Here is a 20,489-nt window from a genome sequence, read left to right as displayed (position 1 = left end):
CACGGGTTAACTTCACCCTGCGTGAAGGAAGCGATCCTGTTGAGTCACAGGACCGCGGTACCGCACATAGAGCGCGAGCAAGACGTCAGCGAACACAACCCCAACACAGGATTGAAGTCCGATTAGACACTTGCTGGCACAACACCGCAACTGGGTGTGTAAGGAAACTATTAAAATAGTATATAAAGGCACGAGAGTGCATGCAGTGCCGCACTGACGGACGCCACTAACCACCCAGGCTTGGGTAAGGAAGGCGCAGAGGAAGCGCACGGCGCCGTACAGGCGGTCACAGCAACTAGACGCTGTTATGTGTGTAACGTGCTGTTGGATAAGTCGGGCGCTAGATAGCAAACATACACCTTCCGCGAACAGTCATCCAATAGGGAGGGTATTTTAAAGAGCGACTTTCACTCACAACACACACACATATTATCAAGACAATACTAGCGCATGGCCGTGCGGTCATGCGCAGTTTATATAGTTGCAGCACAGGAAGCTGCTACTGAAGTTTTGCCCTTTCAGGACCTTCCTGGAGGACCAATGGAATGTGCTGCAGTACCTGAGCATGTGACCCTCGATCTCCAACGGGAGATCTTGCCCTGGGCATGCTCAGTGTGTGCAAATAAGGACTTAGTCCCAGAGAAGCCCGCTCGCCGCAGATCAGTGCAGGGTACAACAGGGGAGCCAGAAAAGGCAACAGTAACCCTTTGCACAGAATCAGTCCCAGCAAGACGCTGGGAGCGGCGCCTCCGCTGAGCAGACCCCACTGCAGCCGATGCAGAATGGGAGACCGCAGCAGACATGGATCAAGATTCCCCCTGTGCAGCAGAGGAAACTCGACTCCTAACATTGGGGAGTCTTTATTCACGTAATGGGGGTGTCTGACAGACACGTCTCCCTTACTCATCTCTGGGCTTGGTGACAGCAGACACTAAACAGCTAACGTCAACTCCAAAAACCATTACCCGTATTGCCAACACACCAGGGAAATTGGGAAGAGGCTAAAGTTAACGGATGCAACATTTCTGGTTCGGCTTAGGGCTGGTGTTTGGGAAAGGGCCAATATCCATGACCTTACCCAGCCTATAAATATCAATCCCCAGCTGTCTGCTTTGTCTTAGCTGGTTATTAAAAATAGTGGAGGGGGCGCATGTCATTTTTTAGGTTTTTTTTTAATAACCAGCAAAAGGCAAAGCAGACAACTTGGGGCTGATATTGGCTCCTTCCCAGCATAATAAGGCAAGCTCACAGCTGTGTGCTTTCCCTTGGCTGGACATTAAAAATAAAAAAATGACGTGGGGTTCCTCTTATTTATCAAAAAGTACAGTAAAGTACACATACAAGGCGCTGCTCCACTTCGATTAGTTTTTTATTCTATGTTATTTTAAGTCGTTTTCCTATCCACATTTGTTTGCGGGGTACCCCCATTTTGCAGCCCCCTAGCCTTTACTACGACCATTATAGAGTTCAGGTCCCCACTGACCTATATGGGCTCGAGGGGTCAAGATCCGGTAACTGAACTTCGGACTAAAGTTCGGCTGAACTTGACCTTCCACGGCTCCACTTATCCCTAGTCTTTACCTCTGCACCCCAGGGGAGCAGCTCATGATGATAAAGGTTTCCAGTCATTCACAGCAAGCAGAGATTTTCTCAGTGCATAGGAGCTAAAACAAAAGATAGCCGATTTCATAGCTTTATTGTTTATAGATCTGATTGCTGTCAGTGAATGGAAACCTCTGGAAACCAATAAATATGTCTCACTTCATCCAACCATCATGCGCCGCTGAGGATGTGAATGGAGAAGAAAACCCAAGAATCAGTAGGAGAAAAGCGCAGAGGTTACTGGAGGTTTATTAGGATGATATAATTCTGGTGGAGTCTGGAGAAGCGTTACAGCCGCACCGCGGGCGCCGGAGTCAGAGCTGGAGACGGTTTTTTAATTCTTTTTATTGAGACGGGCGCGGAAAATACTGAAGAACGGCAAATTAAATTAAATACAAAAATAAGTCTACACGAGGAAACGAACAAACGATGAGAACAACGATTAGTGCAAACGAGTAATTAGTGGTTCATTATTATCAATACATGGTTACATGAGCGAGAATGGCGAGGACGGGACGGGCAGCAGCCACAAGATCGGGACCGGAGGCAGCAACAAGACCGTCACGGGCAGCAGCCACAAGACCGGGACCGGAGGCAGCCACAAGACTGGCACGGGCGGCAGCCACAAGATTGGGACCGGAGGCAGCCACAAGACTTGCACGGGCGGCAGCCACAAGATTGGGACCGGAGGCAGCCACAAAACCGGGCCCGGCGGCAGCCACAAAATCGGGATGGGCGGCAGCCACAAGATCGGAACCGGAGGCAGCCACAAGACTGGCACGGGTGGCAGCCACAAAACCAGGACCGGCGGCAGCCACAAGACCGGGACGGGCGGAAGCCACAAGATCGGGACCGGAGGCAGCCACAAGACTGGCACGGGCAGCAGCCACAAAACCGGGACGGGCGGCAGCCACAAGATCGGGACCGGAGGCAGCCACAAGACCGGCACGGGCGGCAGCCACAAGACCGGGACCAGAGGCAGCCACAAGATTGGGACCGGAGGCAGCCACAAGACCGGCACGGGTGGAAGCCACAAAACCGGCACGGGCGGCAGCCACAAAATTGGGACCGGCGGTAGCCACAAAACTGGGACCGGCGGCAGCCACAAGACTGGCACGGGTGGCAGCCACAAGACCGGGGGGCAGCCACAAGACCAGGGGGCAGCTACAAGACCGGGGGGCAGCTACAAGACCGGGGGGCAGCTACATAACAGCACCTGGATCACTTATCCACAGGGTTGGGGAGAAATGTATGGACACCGGACTCCCACTGATCCTAAAGACTCTGTGTGAACGGAGCCAAGACGAAGTCCCAGGCCCATGGAGCGCACATGGGACCACCACTCCATTCACGCAGGTGACTTTGGGACCCCCATTGTTGGGTTCGGGTGGTGTGCGAGTGATAATCTATCCAGGCTCGTCAGGGTTAATATCAATGTCTGACCAGCGTCCAGTGGCAGCGAGTCAGAGGACGGATTTGTGACATTTCAGCAAAAAATAAATATTCTGCCGTTATAAAGAAAAAAAGCGCTGGTCCGAAATGTAATGAATCCATGACTGGAGCGATAATGGCGCCCGCCGCGGCCGGAGGAGCTCACAGCGCCGGGTCACAGACATTACGGAAAGTCGCCCCCAATCCCGCACATCCCGTCTTCCACCACTGAACCGTTGACATAGCCGCGGGCTCAGGGGCGAGCAGCGCGGTAACCGGGTCATCAGTCGCCAGCTCATATCTCTCACTATACACTTAAAGGCCCGGTAGAGTCCGACAACTCTGCTCCCATGCCGAGAGCCCAGGGAATGTGCGGCCACCAATGGGTTAAAGGGTGTCCGCACGTCAATAAGTGCATTGCTAGGAGTAAATGGGGGTCTCTTTTCTCAGACCCCAAGGTCAGATTAACGGGAAGTGGCTTCCATCCTCCACAGAATGGCTTCATCTGGGTGACGCTCCCAGCCTGGAGAACTTGTGAAGGGGACACAGCGCTGCGGCCCCTCTATGCTCAGTACGGGTGGTGGTCCCAGAGATCGGACCCCCCGGAGATAACACTGACTGAGATGAGCATACCCTTTGAAGTGTTCTCAGCCTGGGGTAGGTGCCTGAAAACATTTAAAGGGGTTGTCTGGGACTGTTCCGCTGATTGAAGGCCTTCAATGTAAAAGTTCTGGACCACCCCTTTAACAGGAAAGCAAAAATACAGGCTTTACTGAACTACAAATTACAGAATGCCCTTGAATCCTGCCCAAGTACCAGGACCCCAAGAGAACGGGAATGCAGGGGCCGTGGGAATGCATCATTTACAGGGGACAGAAAATGACCTGGAGCGACGCTGGAGAACGCGGGATGTCACATGAATGGCGGCTGCTGCTGTGCAATAAGCCGAGCAATGCAAGGACATTCCGCGCAGGTAACAATGGACCTGGACTTCCCCTTTAAGAACAGTGCGTGGAGATACAATATGCATCCAGCTCTGCGCAGCCATTATTCATGCAGAGGACGACTTCAGGCTTCTCCGTGCTCAGCAGTACATAGAGCAGCGCTTGCGAGGCTACAGCTGGTGCAAAACTACAACTCCCAGCAGGACGCAGGATGGGAGTTGTAGTTTTGCAACGGCCGACGAGCGACAGGGATGGCTGCGCACACACCGGAATGAACGGCGCTGCGAATACGGTCCTTGTGTCAGGTCGGAAGCTGTTGGTTTATGGCTGCTGTAGGGGGCGCGGGACTTTTGGAGGGTGCAGTGTCCCTTTAAGGCCGGAGCAGATTGTAACTTGCACCCAGGGTACATCCCAGTACTTATAGATGGAGGTAACCGACGGTGCAGGGTCAGGAGCGCGTCTTCATTATGGCAGAAGTCCCACGAGGAGTCTTTGGAAACCTCAGCCACCCGGCGGACCTGGGGTTCCAGTTACTTGACGAGTTCCTAGTTCAGGCAGGATGGCGGCATCAGGACGTCATGTAGTGCTGCCGCAGCCGCGACTGCAGGGATTCGTGGGTTAAATTGTGCCGAGTGATTATTCCCACAATCTGCAGAGGGAAATCGATAACAGGAGTTTGCTGCCACCTACTGTTCAAAATCAGGTACTGCAAGATTAAAAATAACGCTCAGGAACTGTGAACTAAATGCACAAATTACAGGGGTCCTCTGCTTTCTGGAAAGAATGCGCAAACCAACTTTACCATATTCTGTGCATTTTATTTCCGCCATGAAAGCAGATCCGTCATCAGACATTTCTATAAAAGCTGCGTGCATTATTAAATTCATTAAGACCTTGGCCCTGTACAATCCCTTTACAACGTTTTCCTGCCCTATAGTCACAATTAGCTCCTGATAATGAAAACGGGCATTTTATGAGCTTATCGGGATCATGTAACTATTCTGACATGGAATTCACAGTAAGTACACCAGCCTAATCAGGTCCAAGATCAATTTAAAGGGGTTTTCCAATTAGACCTCCACCTTGCAAATACTAAATGACAGCCCAGCGAACAACCTGATGTGCGAGACTACCATTATGGGTCAGGCTCGACGCCTGTAACCGCTGCTGTGACACTGTCCATCAACTGTTCCATAAGAAACATGTGAAAGTTAGTACCCCCCGATCACTTACCTCTCCCACTGCATTCACCACGGGCAGGTGCCGCAGGCCCATGGTTCGGAACAGGTTAAACACCTGGGAGGCGTGGGTGTTCGGCGACACCGTGAACGGTGACGGGTTCATGTAGGGAGTGACGTCCTGCGACACAAGGAGAGGAAGTCAGAGAAGAAATGCAGACAAAGGCCACATTCTGCCATCATCTCCTGCTGCCCCCATAAAGCAGCGCCCCCTGCTGACAGAGGCTTCTGCGTGTGGCACAGTACCACCGTGTGGCAGAACGGCATATGGCTTCCGAGTCTTACCACAATCATCCGTGGATTAAGGAGCGTCAGGTTGACGTCGTGGATGTCGGGGTACCGGGGATAATCCTCCAACATTTCGGCGTGGGAGAGGCGCGGCTGGCTGGCGCTCTAAAAAATAGAAAGGGTCCATGGAAGGTCATAAAGTGTAACCCGACACGGAGTCACAGACGGGCGCAGGAACGACAAGACTTACCGACTGCGTCTCGGAGTAACAGACGCCCCTCACTAATAACGTGACCAGCTGCGAGCGCAGGATGAGGCCGTGGAACGTCAGAGGCCGGAAGCGCTCCTCCATGGTCCACTCCTCACTGGGGGACTGGTCGGGGTACAGGTTCGGGTACGGGGTGTACCTGGGGGCACAGGAACGCCATGGGTTACAATGATTATGTGTCCTCACGTCCTCCTAGGAGCTGGGCGACCACTATCAATGGCTCACACCAGGACATCCCCCCCCCCACTACCCATCACTTGTCCTCATGCATCAGGCAGGACAGGATGAACACTGCCACACTGCCCACCAGGTAGGGGGTGACATTTCTTACTTCCGCTCCAGCATTTGCTGCAGCATATCCTCTTTCTCGGCCGGTTCCTCGGCGGTCAGCTGCTCGTCACACATGTTCCGCAGTTCGCTGGACGGGTAGGACTTCATGGACTGACTCCTCTTCCTCTGCTCGCCGGCGCGGGTCAGGATACTGGACTTCTAGAAGAAGGACAATAGTCTGGATTAGTGCAACCTTCATCTTCAGACCAGGAGAGTCCTAACTTAACCATAAAGGGAATGTCTCATAAGGAAAAGCATAAAGGGGCGGCCGGGTGTGCGCCTATACGTCATCGTTCCAATGCACCGGGTATTCCCATCTCATACAAAGTATCCGCAGGCTGTGCCACAAAGCGGCCCAGCAGGGACATTGCAGCAATGGCTGTTCACGTTCACCTCCAGCAAGCAGAGGTTTGTGACCCCCCCGGGTATAACGCAGCCCCACGTGACCCCATCGCAGGCGTCTCCACCTTAAACTTGATGTTGTTGCTGATCAGTTGGTTTCCCTTCATGAACTCCTTTTCGTTCCCTCGGTTCTCGGTCACCACGGGGAAGGCGTGATGGGCGGTGGTCCGCAGGATGCTGACCAAGGACTGGATCCGGGTGTGGGGGTACACGTATGTCAGATTGGGCTCCATGATGTCGCAGGCCCTCAATCTACGGTCACACAAGTCTGTGTTACCCATGGGGACATTCTCCTCCCAGAACAGAACCAAAAACAACCCGACACCTATGCAGAAGGACTACAACTCCCATCATACGGAGCCCCTTACTTGTCCGTCTCCTCCTCCGCCTCCCACTCCAGCAGGGGGACGCCTCTCAGCGCCACGTGAATATCGTAGATGCCTTTGTTGAAGAAATCGCCGGTCCACTTTGCGACCTGAAAAGAAATAAGTTCTCAGCGACTGAGTCCGACTACAGCCATGAAATGACAGAGCGCCACGTGCAAAATCAGGTCAAATCCTTGAAAAAGAGGATGCTCTCTTCTAAAAACAGCGCCTCCACTGTGCACAGGTTGCTTGTGATACTGCAGCTCAATCCCTATCATTTCAATAGAGCTGAGCCGCAATACCAGACACAACCTGCGGACAGGTGGCGCTATTTTTTGGAATAACGCAGCCACATTATTCATATCTTGTACAGCCCCTTTAAGCTGTCCACAAAACACAAGATCGTGGTTTTAATGCCCACGTCACATCAGAAGCTGCGATCACACTGTTAGCTCTCATGGTGCAGCTTTGGATGTGACTAGAGCATAGGACACTATGTGAATTATGATGACGCAGCGTCGCTCCTCACCATCAATGTGATCATGATGGGTAATCCGTAGGAGATCTCATTGGTGGATTCAATAAGGATGACCGTGAGGCTGATCGTCATCCGCACCACACCGCCCAGGAAGGCGGCGGCTCCGATCAGGGCAAACGTCCCGGAGTAGATGTGAGTCAGGCCCAGGTAACTAGGACAGGAAGACAGAAAGTTACCGACTGAAGAAGCGCCGGGACGAGGCGAAACCTCGCTGCTGCTCTGTGTTTTCTACCTTTTCAGGAGGTTTGCAACCAAGCGACCGAAGGCGGCGCCGCAAAGCAAGGAAGGGACGAAGAGGCCGCTGGGGACAGACAGCCCATACGTCCAGCAGGACAGGAGGAAGTACATACAGCAGAAGAAAGACAGAGTGACGGGGCTGAAAGTGCCTGGAACACAAGAGACGGACACGAGCCTTCACACCACTGCACACGGCCCCCGTGCCGGCCTGGCGGAGGATCCACACACTGACCGTCCTGGTGGAAGAGCTGCAAGATGGCCGACTCCTGGGGGTTGAAGAACAGCGTTGCCATGTCGTTGTAGGTGTTGTTAGGGCAGAAGAAGGTTTTGATGCTGGAATTCACTTCTTCAGAAGATGAGACCTGGCACGACCAACAAAAAGAAAGAAAATCGGGAGGGAATCAGCGACTGTTCTAGGGGAAAAAGCAGCAGAATTCGGAAAGCAACTGAGGCTCCATTAACAAAGGACCACACCATGTGAGTGATTTTGTTGGGGGTCCCAGCTATGCCGTTTATTAAATGAGGAGAATTAAAAAATAGAAAAGGAGAAACTGGTTCAAAACCTCTGGGGAGTCAGCGATGAGATATCGGGAGGGGGAACGTAGGGTTCAGCTGTGCTGTATGTCAGGGGGGATAAGTTGGGGAGCGGCCAGCGCTCAGATACCTGGGGGACCAGAGATGAGATAGTAGACAATGAGGGAGGTGGCCGGGGCCAATGCCAAGATAGCCAGGGGGTCCTAGCTAAGATACCTACAGGGCCTACACCAAGATATGTGGTTGGGGTAGGAGGCCTGGGCCACAGACACCAAGATATCTGGTGGGGAATAGGAGGCCTGGGTCACAGAAACCAAGATATCTGGTGGGGGGTAGGAGGCCTGGGCCACAGGCACCAAGAGATCTGGTGGGGGGGTAGGAGGCCTGGGCCACAGTCACCAAGATATCTGGTGGGGGGTAGGAGGCCTGGGCCACAGACACCAAGATATCTGGTGGGGGGGGTAAGAGGCCTGGGCAACAGTTACCAAGATAGATATCTGGTGGGGGGTAGGAGGCCTGGGCCACAGACACCAAGATATCTGTTGAGGGGTAGGAGGCCTGGGCCACGGAAACCAAGATATCTGGTGGGGGGTAGGAGGCCTGGGCCACAGACACCAAGAGATCTGGTGGGGGGTAGGAGGCCTGGGCCACAGATACCAAGATATCTGGTGGAGGGTAGGAGGCCTGGGCCACAGTTACCAAGATATCTGTTGGGGGGTAGGAGGCCTGGGCCACAGTTACCAAGATATCTGTTGGGGGGTAGGAGGCCTGGGCCACAGTTACCAAGATATCTGGTGGGGGGTAGGAGGCCTGGGCCACAGACACCAAGACATGTGGGAGGATGGCAAGAAAAAAAAATGTAGTGATACCTGGGGGCTTTTGTCAAGATACCTGGGGGCCTACACCGAAATATCTAGAGACCCTTTTGTGCAGGATGAGAGGAAAGAATGAGAATAAGAAGGATAAAAATTAAGAGAACCCCGATCCAGTCCATATCAATAATGATGGAGTACCTGCACTGCGATGCTGCCGTTATTCCAGTCAGTAGGGGGAGACAGTGAGCGACATTCTCCCAGAACCATCGATGACACAAAGACAATGACGGTGGTGACTAAAGAGACCAAGAGACTCTCACAGACTCTGGAAGAGAAGGAGCGGTGTCATGGCGTCACACACAGGGGGATTCTCTGGACTCTGGCCGTGCGGCACCGTTACCTGATCAGCTTCGGCTTGGGGTGCACGTTCTTCATCCGGTATTTCACTAGTCTTTTATTCAAGCAGTTAAATGTGGCTCCAAGCAGCCCCCCGACCACCCCCATAATAATGAAGAAGGCCAAATCCACCACCGTCCACAGGTGACACTTCTTATCAGAGTCCGAGCACTAAGAAAGGAGAAGGACAAACATCACAACAATAAGAAATGTCCCGAGGATCGTGGAGGCTCCTAATGGGGAGCGTCACCCCGGAGACTAACCAAGAACTGACGGAGAAGTCTGACCGTATGTACACGGTGACTGCATCAGCAGAATAGTGAGTGCAGCTCTGGAGTATAATACAGGAGGTAACTCAGGATCAGTAATGTAATGTATGTGCACAGTGCCTGCACCAGCAGAATAGTGAGTGCAGCTCTGGGGTATAATACAGGATGTAACTCAGGATCAGTAATGTAATGTATGTACACAGTGCCTGCACCAGCAGAATAGTGAGTGCAGCTCTGGGGTATAATACAGGAGGTAACTCAGGATCAGTAATGTAATGTATGTACACAGTGACTGCACCAGCAGAATAGTGAGTGCAGCTCTGGGGTACAATACAGGATGTAACTCAGGATCAGTAATGTAATGTATGTACACAGTGACTGCACCAGCAGAATAGTGAGTGCAGCTCTGGGGTATAATACAGGATGTAACTCAGGATCAGTAATGTAATGTATGTACACAGTGACTGCACCAGCAGAATAGTGAGTGCAGCTCTGGTGTATAATACAGGATGTAACTCAGGATCAGTAATGTAATGTATGTGCACAGTGCCTGCACCAGCAGAATAGTGAGTGCAGCTCTGGGGTATAATACAGGAGGTAACTCAGGATCAGTAATGAAATGTATGTACACAGTGACTGCACCAGCAGAATAGTGAGTGCAGCTCTGGGGGATAATACAGGAGGTAACTCAGGATCAGTAATGTAATGTATGTACACAGTGACTGTACCAGCAGAATAGTGAGTGCAGCTCTGGAGTATAATACAGGATGTAACTCAGGATCAGTAATGTAATGTATGTACACAGTGACTGCACCAGCAGAATAGTGAGCGTAGCTCTGGGGTATAATACAGGATGTAACTCAGGATCAGTAATGTAATGTATGTACACAGTGACTGCACCAGCAGAATAGTGAGTGCAGCTCTGGGGTATAATACAGGATGTAACTCAGGATCAGTAATGTAATGTATGTACACAGTGACTGCACCAGCAGAATAGTGAGTGCAGCTCTGGAGTATAATACAGGATGTAACTCAGGATCAGTAATGTAATGTATGTACACAGTGACTGCACCAGCAGAATAGTGAGTGCAGCTCTGGTGTATAATACAGGATGTAACTCAGGATCAGTAATGTAATGTATGTGCACAGTGCCTGCACCAGCAGAATAGTGAGTGCAGCTCTGGGGGATAATACAGGAGGTAACTCAGGATCAGTAATGTAATGTATGTACACAGTGACTGCACCAGCAGAATAGTGAGTGCAGCTCTGGGGTATAATACAGGAGGTAACTCAGGATCAGTAATGAAATGTATGTACACAGTGACTGCACCAGCAGAATAGTGAGTGCAGCTCTGGGGGATAATACAGGAGGTAACTCAGGATCAGTAATGTAATGTATGTACACAGTGACTGTACCAGCAGAATAGTGAGTGCAGCTCTGGAGTATAATACAGGATGTAACTCAAGATCTGGGAAAATAGGGCTAAACAGTATAGAGTGTGCTTAAATTGTATAAATTATAGTAAAAAATGCTTTGCATAACAATCCGTTTTAAATACTTACAGATAATGATGCCACTAATAGAATACACACCTTAAATTCCCCAAAATTCAGCAGCCCTGGAACCTGGAATGATCCCCAGCTTGAAAACAGAATCCCAGATCGGAAGAAATTCAATGTAAATGTGGCGGACATGGAGCAGAAGAGCTGGAGAGGAGAGAGATTGGCAAATCACATATAGAATATATATATATATATATATATATATATATATATATATATATATATATATATATATATATATCTCAATAAAAGAGGGCAGGCAGCACTCCAGAATGTATATAGCACCTGGAGAACCAGCACTGATCCCCGAAGCCTCATCCCCCCATTTCCCGCACCGGACACGTCCTACTCACCACTTTCCATGTCAGTCCCTGATTCCAGAAGCTCGACCCTTCCTCCAAACTGAACAACGTCCCCCCGATTGGAGCACCGAAAGCAGCGGCCACCCCCGCAGCGGCTCCGGCGGACACAAAGTCCCTCTTGTCCCTGTAGGTAGAGTACAGGACATCAGCACCTTCCCGGGTGGGAGCAGATGACAACCCCCAGGTATGGGGGGCAGCGGACACGCGGCAATCTCTGGGCTGACGATCATTGCATGCAGTGTTACACAGCGGGCGACCATAGAACACGTCGCATCAAGCCCATACTTTAATGTGGCCGTCTGACCTGGGTCATAGAGGGGGTCTCGTATGGGATATCCTGATACACTAATAGGCAGTGGATAGTCCCTTCCAGGCTGCGCAGCTGTCCACGGAGACAAAAGACCCCAATGTAGCAAGACCCTCAGCCAAAACCATTAACACCTCACCTGTCACTGCGGAAGTAAGGGAAGTCAAAGCGGATCTTCTGCAGCGAGATACTCTGGAACTAAGACGGAAATACAGAAATGTCAGAAACATTAAGGGGGTTCTCCATCATCAGTGCCGCTAATGACCCCCGAAGAAGTGAGCGGCGCCGGAGGACCCCTTTAAGGATGTGATCGAGATCACCTCTGGCCATCATTACATTGTCTGGAGGCATCTGGAAGATCTCACCTGCGGCAACCCTGCCCCCACAACGGCTCCACTGTGAATCATCGGTCCTTCCTTTCCTACGAAAAGTCCTGAAAACATAGGAACGTGATGGAGCGTTATATACAGAACAGCAGTGAGGATACGGGAACATGTTCTACTGATGAACCGTCCGACGCACAACATGTGGCTTCAAAGCTTCAGTAAATCCGCCGATATCTCTCCAGCTTTTGCTGCAGCTGACTGGCATTGAGTGCCATCATTTGCTTCCTGTGTTGTCCAAGAGACGCCGCTGTCCTTACCTCCAGACACACTGAACAAGACCCCCAGAGCTTTGCAGACGAGTGTCCTGAGCCGGACCACCCCTGGGACCTTCACACCGTTCAGGTAACACTTGATCTCAGGAATTCCAGACCCGGCGGCCACGGGCTACAGAACATAAAGACTGGGATAAGACCCTGCGCTCCTCAGCGCCCCCCATACTTCACGGCTTATGAGAAATTACCTGTAAGAGGACGAATAACGTCGCAATAAAGGCAAAAGTCAAGTTAAATCCAAGAAGCTCCAGCAGAGAGAGGGCGAGACATCCCCGGTCCGTGCACTCCTCCACAGCTGGCGGCGGGTTAAGGAAACCGCTAAGATGCGCCACAAACGGCTGCACTGGGTAACACGGACCCTTTAACACAAGAGCCCTTGGGTATATAAAACCCTGGGGTGTGCAGACATAATGGTGGCCAATATAGCGCCCCCTCTGGCATCTCGGGGAAGGATACAGCCTTGTACCAGTCTGAACTTAAACCGAGAAAAGAGGCGAACAAAGTAATCCACAAACAGGCCGACCTGCGGAGAGAGGAAGAGGTGTCAGAGGGAAATGTGACCGACCCGACTCGTATTACAGGCGTCCTCATCTACCGGGACCAGTGGCCGGACCCCACTGTCTAGATTAAGCCTATGTATCCCACAGAGGTGCTCATCCCAATGGCCGCTTCCTATGATCAGTGACTCCAGCTTGCTGCATTGTCCACTGGAGTCTACGGCAATCTGAAACCTTTCTCCATCCCCCTATGAGAGGCTGCGGCCGCTGCCTTCTGTCACCATGCTTTATACTGCATCTCTGCTCCTATGTGGTCCCCATCGGGAAGTCAGTGCAAACTGTAAAAAAAAAAAAACAAAAAAACAAGCCACTGAAAAATAAAAAACAGTGAACGTTACCAGTCCTGTGCACACGCCGATCGCAAACACCATGATCCACCGCAGCGCCTCGTACCGCCGGGACTTCTGTCAGCGGAGCAGAAAAACAGAAGAACAAAACCGCATGAAATAAATCATAGTATAAGGAGGGCAAGAGCACTGCCTGCAATGGTGGAAGCCCCCGCTGACCTAGCCCTGCTCAGTGTGATGAGGGGGCGTTACAGTGTGTCAGTGCAGACCTAGACGGACACCTTGCAACAATCTGCACTTGGGCTTTTCCTTTTTTTAGCCAATCAGCATCTAAGCAATTCTGTAAAAAAAAAAAAAAATAGCACCACACCGATGTCACCATTATCAAAAATAATAATGATACCAGTACCAACGACACAAATGGGAAATACCCCAGGGTTGTTTGTTTTTTTTAATGGTTTCCGGCCAATTAAGTATATATTATATATTTTTAACTCCCCACTCCTGCCATGCCATTCCCCCTGATGAACCTCCCCGCTACTGCCATGACATTTCCCCTGATGAACCTCCCCGCTACTGCCATGACATTCCCCCTGATGAACCTCCCCGCTACTGCCGACATTCCCCCTGATGAACCTCCCCGCTACTGCCATGACATTCCCTCTGATGAACCTCCCCGCTACTGCCATGACATTCCCTCTGATGAACCTCCCCGCTACTGCCATGACATTCCCCCTGATGAACCTCCCCGCTACTGCCATGACATTCCCCCTGATGAACCTCCCCGCTACTGCCATGACATTCCCCCTGATGAACCTCCCCGCTACTGCCATGACATTCCCCCTGATGAACCTCCCCGCTACTGCCATGAAATTCCCGTGATGAACCTCCCCACTCCTGCCATGACATTCCCCCTGATGAACCTCTCCGCTACTGCCATGACATTCCCCCTGATGAATATCCCCGCTACTGCCATGACATTCCCCTGATGAATATCCCCGCTACTGCCATGACATTCCCCTGATGAACCTCCCCGCTACTGCCATGAAATTCCCGTGATGAACCTCCCCGCTACTGCCATGACATTCACCCTACTGCCATGACATTCCCCTGATGAACCTTCCCGCTACTGCCATGACATTCCCCCTACTGCCATGACATTCCCCCTGATGAACCTCCCCGCTACTGCCATGACATTCCCCCTGATGAACCTCCCCGCTACTGCCATGACATTCCCCCTGATGAACCTCCCCACTCCTGCCATGACATTCCCCTGATGAACCTCCCCGCTCCTGCCATGACATTCCCCTGATGAAGCTGGGTGAAACGTGTTGGGGCACCAGGGCTGCAGCGCCACTGAGCCTTCTGACATTATACCAGTTCTTCCTAATATTGCCCGGCTATATTACTCCACGTTAAGCATCGATACTTAGTTTCTTGCAACCCAACCTAAGGACTAGTGATACATTGTTACGGGGTGCCAACTCCTTAATTGATCTGAGCTGGGGGTTCATGAAGGCAAATCTCCACCTGTGCTCGTCCTCGCATCACCCTGGATGGATGGTATCCTGCCTCCCCTCATTACGTTACCTTGTGCGTGATGGATTCCAGCACTTCCAGGTAGGGGTCATTGATGCATCGGTCATAGTCCAAACTCTGCAGCACAGAGGGAATAAGACAGATTACTGACTGCAATACAGAAGATCAAGACATGACAGCCACAGAAGCCTTGAGGGACAAGAATGCGCTGCCGAGCAATTATTGTGCAGTTCCCACAGATCATGGTGAAGATGCAGATAAAGACTATGTACGTCTTCTCATAGAATTGTATTGTTTCTTTGCTTCCTAAATCCAAAGATAAGCAACTTTCTGCATCCGACCGCTCTGGCTGCTGTCCCATTCTCTACTCATGGCATGGGGGGGGGGGGGGGGGGGGGGTTAGGGAAAGCATGCATAGTCTTAGGGAGGGCAGAGAAAACATGTTGCAGATGGGTGGAAAACACATGAAGATAGAATAAGTGCAGGATAGAAGCTGTGCTGATACACAAGTACATAAAGAGAGCAACATCCTGGATATTCACAGACCTCACATCCATCCTATATTACTGGGAGAGACACACAGAGCTCACATCCGGCCTATATTACTGGGAGAGACACACAGACCTCACATCCAGCCTATATTACTGGGAGAAACACAGAGCTCACATCCAGCCTATATTACTGGGAGAGACACACAGAGCTCACATCCAGCCTATATTACTGGGAGAGACACACAGAGCTCACATCCAGCCTATATTACTGGGAGAGACACACAGAGCTCACATCCAGCCTATATTACTGGGAGAGACACACAGAGCTCACATCCAGCCTATATTACTGGGAGAGACACACAGAGCTCACATCCAGCCTATATTACTGGGAGAGGCACACAGACCTCACATCCAGCCTATATTACTGGGAGAGACACACAGACCTCACATCCAGCCTATATTACTGGGAGAGACACAGACCTCACATCCATCCTATATTACTGGGAGAGACACACAGAGCTCACATCCAGCCTATAATTTGTAAAGCGCTGCGGAATATGTTGGCGCTATATAAATAAAAATTATTATTATTATATTACTGGGGGAGGCACACAGAGCTCACATCCAGCCTATATTACTGGGAGGGAGAGACACACAGAGCTCACATCCAGCCTATATTACTGGGAGAGACACACAGAGCTCACATCCAGCCTATATTACTGGGAGAGACACACAGAGCTCACATCCAGCCTATATTACTGGGAGAGACACACAGAGCTCACATCCAGCCTATATTACTGGGAGATACACACAGACCTCACATCCAGCCTATATTACTGGGAGAGACACACAGAGCTCACATCCAGCCTATATTACTGGGAGAGACACACAGAGCTCACATCCAGCCTATATTACTGGGAGATACACACAGACCTCACATCCAGCCTATATTACTGGGAGAGACACACAGAGCTCACATCCAGCCTATATTACTGGGAGAGACACACAGAGCTCACATCCAGCCTATATTACAAGTGCCTAGTCTAAGTTGTATACAAGGACATGGCACACCTTTGTGTCTTCAATAAATCAGACATCCTTACTTCATAATCTTTACGGGGCAAGATCTCCTCATCTTCCTCGCGAGTTTCGCCTAAAATAGTCTGAAAGACAAACATAAAAGTAAAAGTTAGAACTTTTTTTTTATCCTAAAAATCGGGCCCCCCACTGATCCCAAAAATCGGGCCCTGCACAGTGGAGTTTATGGGACTACCCGAAACAGATGAGCTCTGCAGCCGCCCCCTCTCTGGTGGTCCCATAGACAATACAGAAGCGTTCACACACCTGACCTCGGCCCCGTTCCCAAGAGCCCCGTTTTTAGGATTGCTGGGGGGCCACTGCAGGATCAGTAAGTTCCCCCCTATCCTGTGCCAAGTGGCTACTGGTACTGATCTGTTGGTGGCCACATGCAGCCGAGCACTAGGACGCACATCAAGCGGCCGCCAGTTTAACAGTCGTTCTGTGGACTGTCGGGGTCCGCTCCAATATAACCTAATGGATGAAGACCCCAGAACTCGTGCGGAATCTGTAAATCTAGTCTGTCATAAGAAAGTCTCGGAGAAATCCTGCAGATCCGCGTTTCTTCAGAATCCGCGCAAGGACCTGATGACCAGGACTGACGAGGGAATCCTGGCTGACAGATACTTTTGGGGGCAGCATTACCGTTTGGGACACTGATCATTCCTGGGGGCACTGGGCCGGCACTATAACTATTGGGGGCACTGGGCCGGCACTATAACTACTGGGGGCACTGGGCCGGCACTATAACTACTGGGGGCACTGGGCCGGCACTATAACTATTGGGGGCACTGGGCCGGCACTATAACTATTGGGGGCACTGGGCCAGCACTATAGCTATTGGGGGCTCTGGGCCGGCACTATAACTATTGGGGGCTCTGGGCCAGCACTATAACTATTGGGGGCACTGGGCCGGCACTATAACTATTGGGGGAACTGGGCCAGCACTATAACTATTGGGGGCACTGGGCCGGCACTATAACTACTGGGGGCACTGGGCCGGCACTATAACTATTGGGGGCACTGGGCCGGCACTATAGCTATTGGGGGCTCTGGGCCGGCACTATAGCTATTGGGGGCACTGGGCCGGCACTATAACTATTGGGGGCTCTGGGCCAGCACTATAACTATTGGGGGCACTGGGCCGGCACTATAACTATTGGGGGAACTGGGCCAGCACTATAACTATTGGGGGCACTGGGCCGGCACTATAACTACTGGGGGCACTGGGCCGGCACTATAACTATTGGGGGCACTGGGCCGGCACTATAGCTATTGGGGGCTCTGGGCCGGCACTATAGCTATTGGGGGCTCTGGGCCGGCACTATAACTATTGGGGGCACTGGGCCGGCACTATAACTATTGGGGGCACTGGGCCGGCACTATAACTATTGGGGGCACTGGGCCGGCACTATAACTATTGGGGGCACTGGGCCGGCACTATAACTATTGGGGGCACTCTTTCACAGGATTATTTTTGAGAGCATTGCTTGGATACCACTACCTCCAAGGACACCATCTACTTAACAGCATTATGGGGGGCACTTGTTGGGCACCAGCTTGGCAGCCATTTTTAGGGGACGCTCTGGCTCCTGGTATCAGCGGCACAAACTTAACAAGTGATTGTAGAGGGTCGCCTGGGGATGGTGCAGTATAATAGGGCTGAAGTGCAGTAAGAAAGCACTAAGGGGACAGGATGGGGGCGTGCGGGGGGCAGGATGGAGGCATGCGGGGGGCATGCAGGGGCACGGTGGGGCGTGTGGGGGGCAGGATGGGGGCATGCGGGGGGTAGGATGGAGGCGTGCAGGGGCACGGTGGGGCGTGTGGGCAGCAGTATGGGGGTGTGCGGGGGGCAGGATGGGGGTGTGCGGGGGGCAGGATGGAGGCGTGCGGGGGGCATGCAGGGGCACGGTGGGGCGTGTGGGGGGCAGGATGGGGGCATGCGGGGGTAGGATGGAGGCGTGCAGGGGCACGGTGGGGCGTGTGGGCGGCAGGATGGGGGTGTGCGGGGGGCAGGATGGGGGTGTGCGGGGGGCAGGATGGGTGTGTGCGGGGGGCAGGATGGGGGTGTGCGGGGGGCAGGATGGGGGCGTGCGGGGGGCAGGATGGGGGCGTGCGGGGGGCAGGATGGGGGCATGCAGCGGCAGGATGGGGCGTGCGGGGGGCAAGATGGGGCGTCCGGGGGGCAAGATGGGGCGTGCGGGGGGCAAGATGGGGCGTGCGGGGGGCAGGATGGGGGTGTGTGGGGGGCAGGATGGGGGTGCGGGGGCACGATGGGGCGTGTGGGGGCAGGATGGAGGCGTGCGGGGGGGGGCACGATGGGGGTGTGCGGGGGGCAGGATGGGCGTGCGGGGGCACGATGGGGCGTGTGGGCAGCAGGATGGGGCGTGGGCGGCAGGATGGGGCGTGTGGGCGGCAGGATGGGGCGTGCGGGCGGCAGGATGGGTGTGTGCGGGGGGCAGGATGGGGGTGTGCGGGGGGCAGGATGGGGGCGTGCGGGGGGCAGGATGGGGGCGTGCGGTGGGCAGGATGGCGGCATGCAGGGGCAGGATGGGGCGTGCCGGGGCAGGATGGGGCGTACGGGGGGCAGGATGGGGCATGCGGGGGGGGGCACGATGGGGGTGTGTGGGGGGGCAGGATGGGGGTGCGGGGGCACGATGGGGCGTGTGGGGGCAGGATGGAGGCGTGCGGGGGGGCACGATGGGGGCGTGTGGGGGCAGGATGGAGGCGTGTGGGGGCAGGATGGAGGCGTGCGGGGGGCAGGATGGAGGCAGGATGGAGGCATGCGGGGGGCATGCAGGGGCACGGTGGGGCGTGTGGGGGGCAGGATGGGGGCATGCGGGGGGTAGGATGGAGGCGTGCAGGGGGCAGGATGGAGGCGTGTGGGGGGCAGGATGGAGGCGTGCGGGGTAAACTCTGCAGATGACGATGGTAGAAGGGTTCATGGTGTCCAGGGCCGAGAGGAGAAGGAGGACAAGTAGGAATATGTCACCCAGGGCCACTGGTGGGAGATATGGATTTTAGGATGTGAATATGGGATTTGATGGGAGGGGTGACAGGTTATGGGATGTGACGGGGGCAGGTTATGGGATGTGACTTAGGAACTATGGGATGTGACGGGGGCAGGTTATGGGATGTGACGGGGGCAGATTATGGAATGTGACGGGGCAGGTTACGGGATGTGACGGGGCAGGTTATGGGATGTGACGGGGGCAGGTTACGGGATGTGACGGGGGCAGGTTATGGGATGTGACGGGGGCAGGTTATGGGATGTGACGGGGGCAGGTTATGGGATGTGACGGGGGCAGGTTATGGGATGTGACGGGGGCAGGTTATGGGATGTGACGGGGGCAGGTTACGGGATGTGACGGGGGCAGGTTACGGGATGTGACGGGGCAGGTTATGGGATGTGACGGGGGCAGGTTAAGGGATGTGACGGGGGCAGGTTACGGGATGTGACGGGGGCAGGTTATGGGATGTGACGGGGGCAGGTTACGGGATGTGACGGGGGCAGGTTACGGGATGTGACGGGGCAGGTTATGGGATGTGACGGGGCAGGTTATGGGATGTGACGGGGCAGGTTATGGGATGTGACGGGGCAGGTTATGGGATGTGACGGGGCAGGTTATGGGATGTGACGGGGCAGGTTATGGGATGTGACGGGGCAGGTTATGGGATGTGACGGGGCAGGTTATGGGATGTGACGAGGGGCAGGTTATGGGATGCCATATATCTGGCCATTATGTGGGATGAGGATGACATATGGAACCATCACCATGGCAATAAATGGCGGCAGTCCCAGCCCCGCCTCCTGCTAACAATGTCCTGCTCCCCGGGCCTCACCAGCTCCTCCGGGGTGCGGCTCTCCCGGTCTCCGCAGCAGCAGCAGCAGCACCCGGAGCCCCCGCACGTCGCCATCTTTCTCTGACCCCCCCCTCCTGTCACACAGCCGCTGTCACATGACCACAGCCCCTAGCAGCCCCCTCCAGAGAGAGGCACCCGCAGGACACGCCCAGGCCTGCTCACGTGATCATCGTGTCAGTCCAGAACA

At 53.4% G+C, this 20,489-nt stretch overlaps 1 protein-coding gene across 1 annotated transcript; it reads right to left on the bottom strand.

Annotated features, from left to right (window-relative positions):
• Positions 1–1,833: 1,833 nt before the first annotated feature.
• Positions 1,834–20,485, bottom strand: CLCN6 (chloride voltage-gated channel 6). The gene is made up of 23 exons (XM_069741405.1): positions 20,282–20,485; positions 16,465–16,524; positions 14,922–14,987; positions 13,383–13,448; positions 12,944–13,010; positions 12,676–12,782; positions 12,473–12,599; positions 12,195–12,262; positions 11,969–12,027; positions 11,514–11,646; positions 11,191–11,304; positions 9,333–9,499; positions 9,131–9,257; positions 7,816–7,945; positions 7,579–7,732; positions 7,338–7,497; positions 6,812–6,918; positions 6,509–6,695; positions 6,043–6,200; positions 5,694–5,850; positions 5,501–5,608; positions 5,211–5,336; positions 1,834–4,626 (listed from the first exon to the last, which is right to left on the bottom strand). The coding sequence occupies exons 1-23, from the start codon at positions 20,354–20,356 to the stop codon at positions 4,546–4,548; spliced, it is 2,604 nt and encodes an 867-aa protein (XP_069597506.1). The 5' UTR covers positions 20,357–20,485; the 3' UTR covers positions 1,834–4,545.
• Positions 20,486–20,489: the final 4 nt, after the last annotated feature.

This window comes from Ranitomeya imitator, chromosome 10, assembly GCF_032444005.1.
Source record: "Ranitomeya imitator isolate aRanImi1 chromosome 10, aRanImi1.pri, whole genome shotgun sequence".
NCBI classification, from domain to species: Eukaryota; Metazoa; Chordata; class Amphibia; order Anura; family Dendrobatidae; genus Ranitomeya; species Ranitomeya imitator.
This window is presented reverse-complemented; position numbering and strand designations above follow the sequence as displayed.

Bases quoted from the DNA above. Each gene is read 5' to 3' on its own strand.
- CLCN6 (XM_069741405.1), bottom strand. From the start codon at position 20,356: ATGGCGACGTGCGGGGGCTCCGGGTGCTGCTGCTGCTGCTGCGGAGAC. The intron at 5,851-6,042 runs GTAAGAAATGTC...CTGTGCCCCCAG, and splicing joins CAGCAAATGCTGGAGCGGAA to GTACACCCCGTACCCGAACC. The intron at 5,609-5,693 runs GTAAGTCTTGTC...TCTATTTTTTAG, and splicing joins GTTACTCCGAGACGCAGTCG to AGCGCCAGCCAGCCGCGCCT.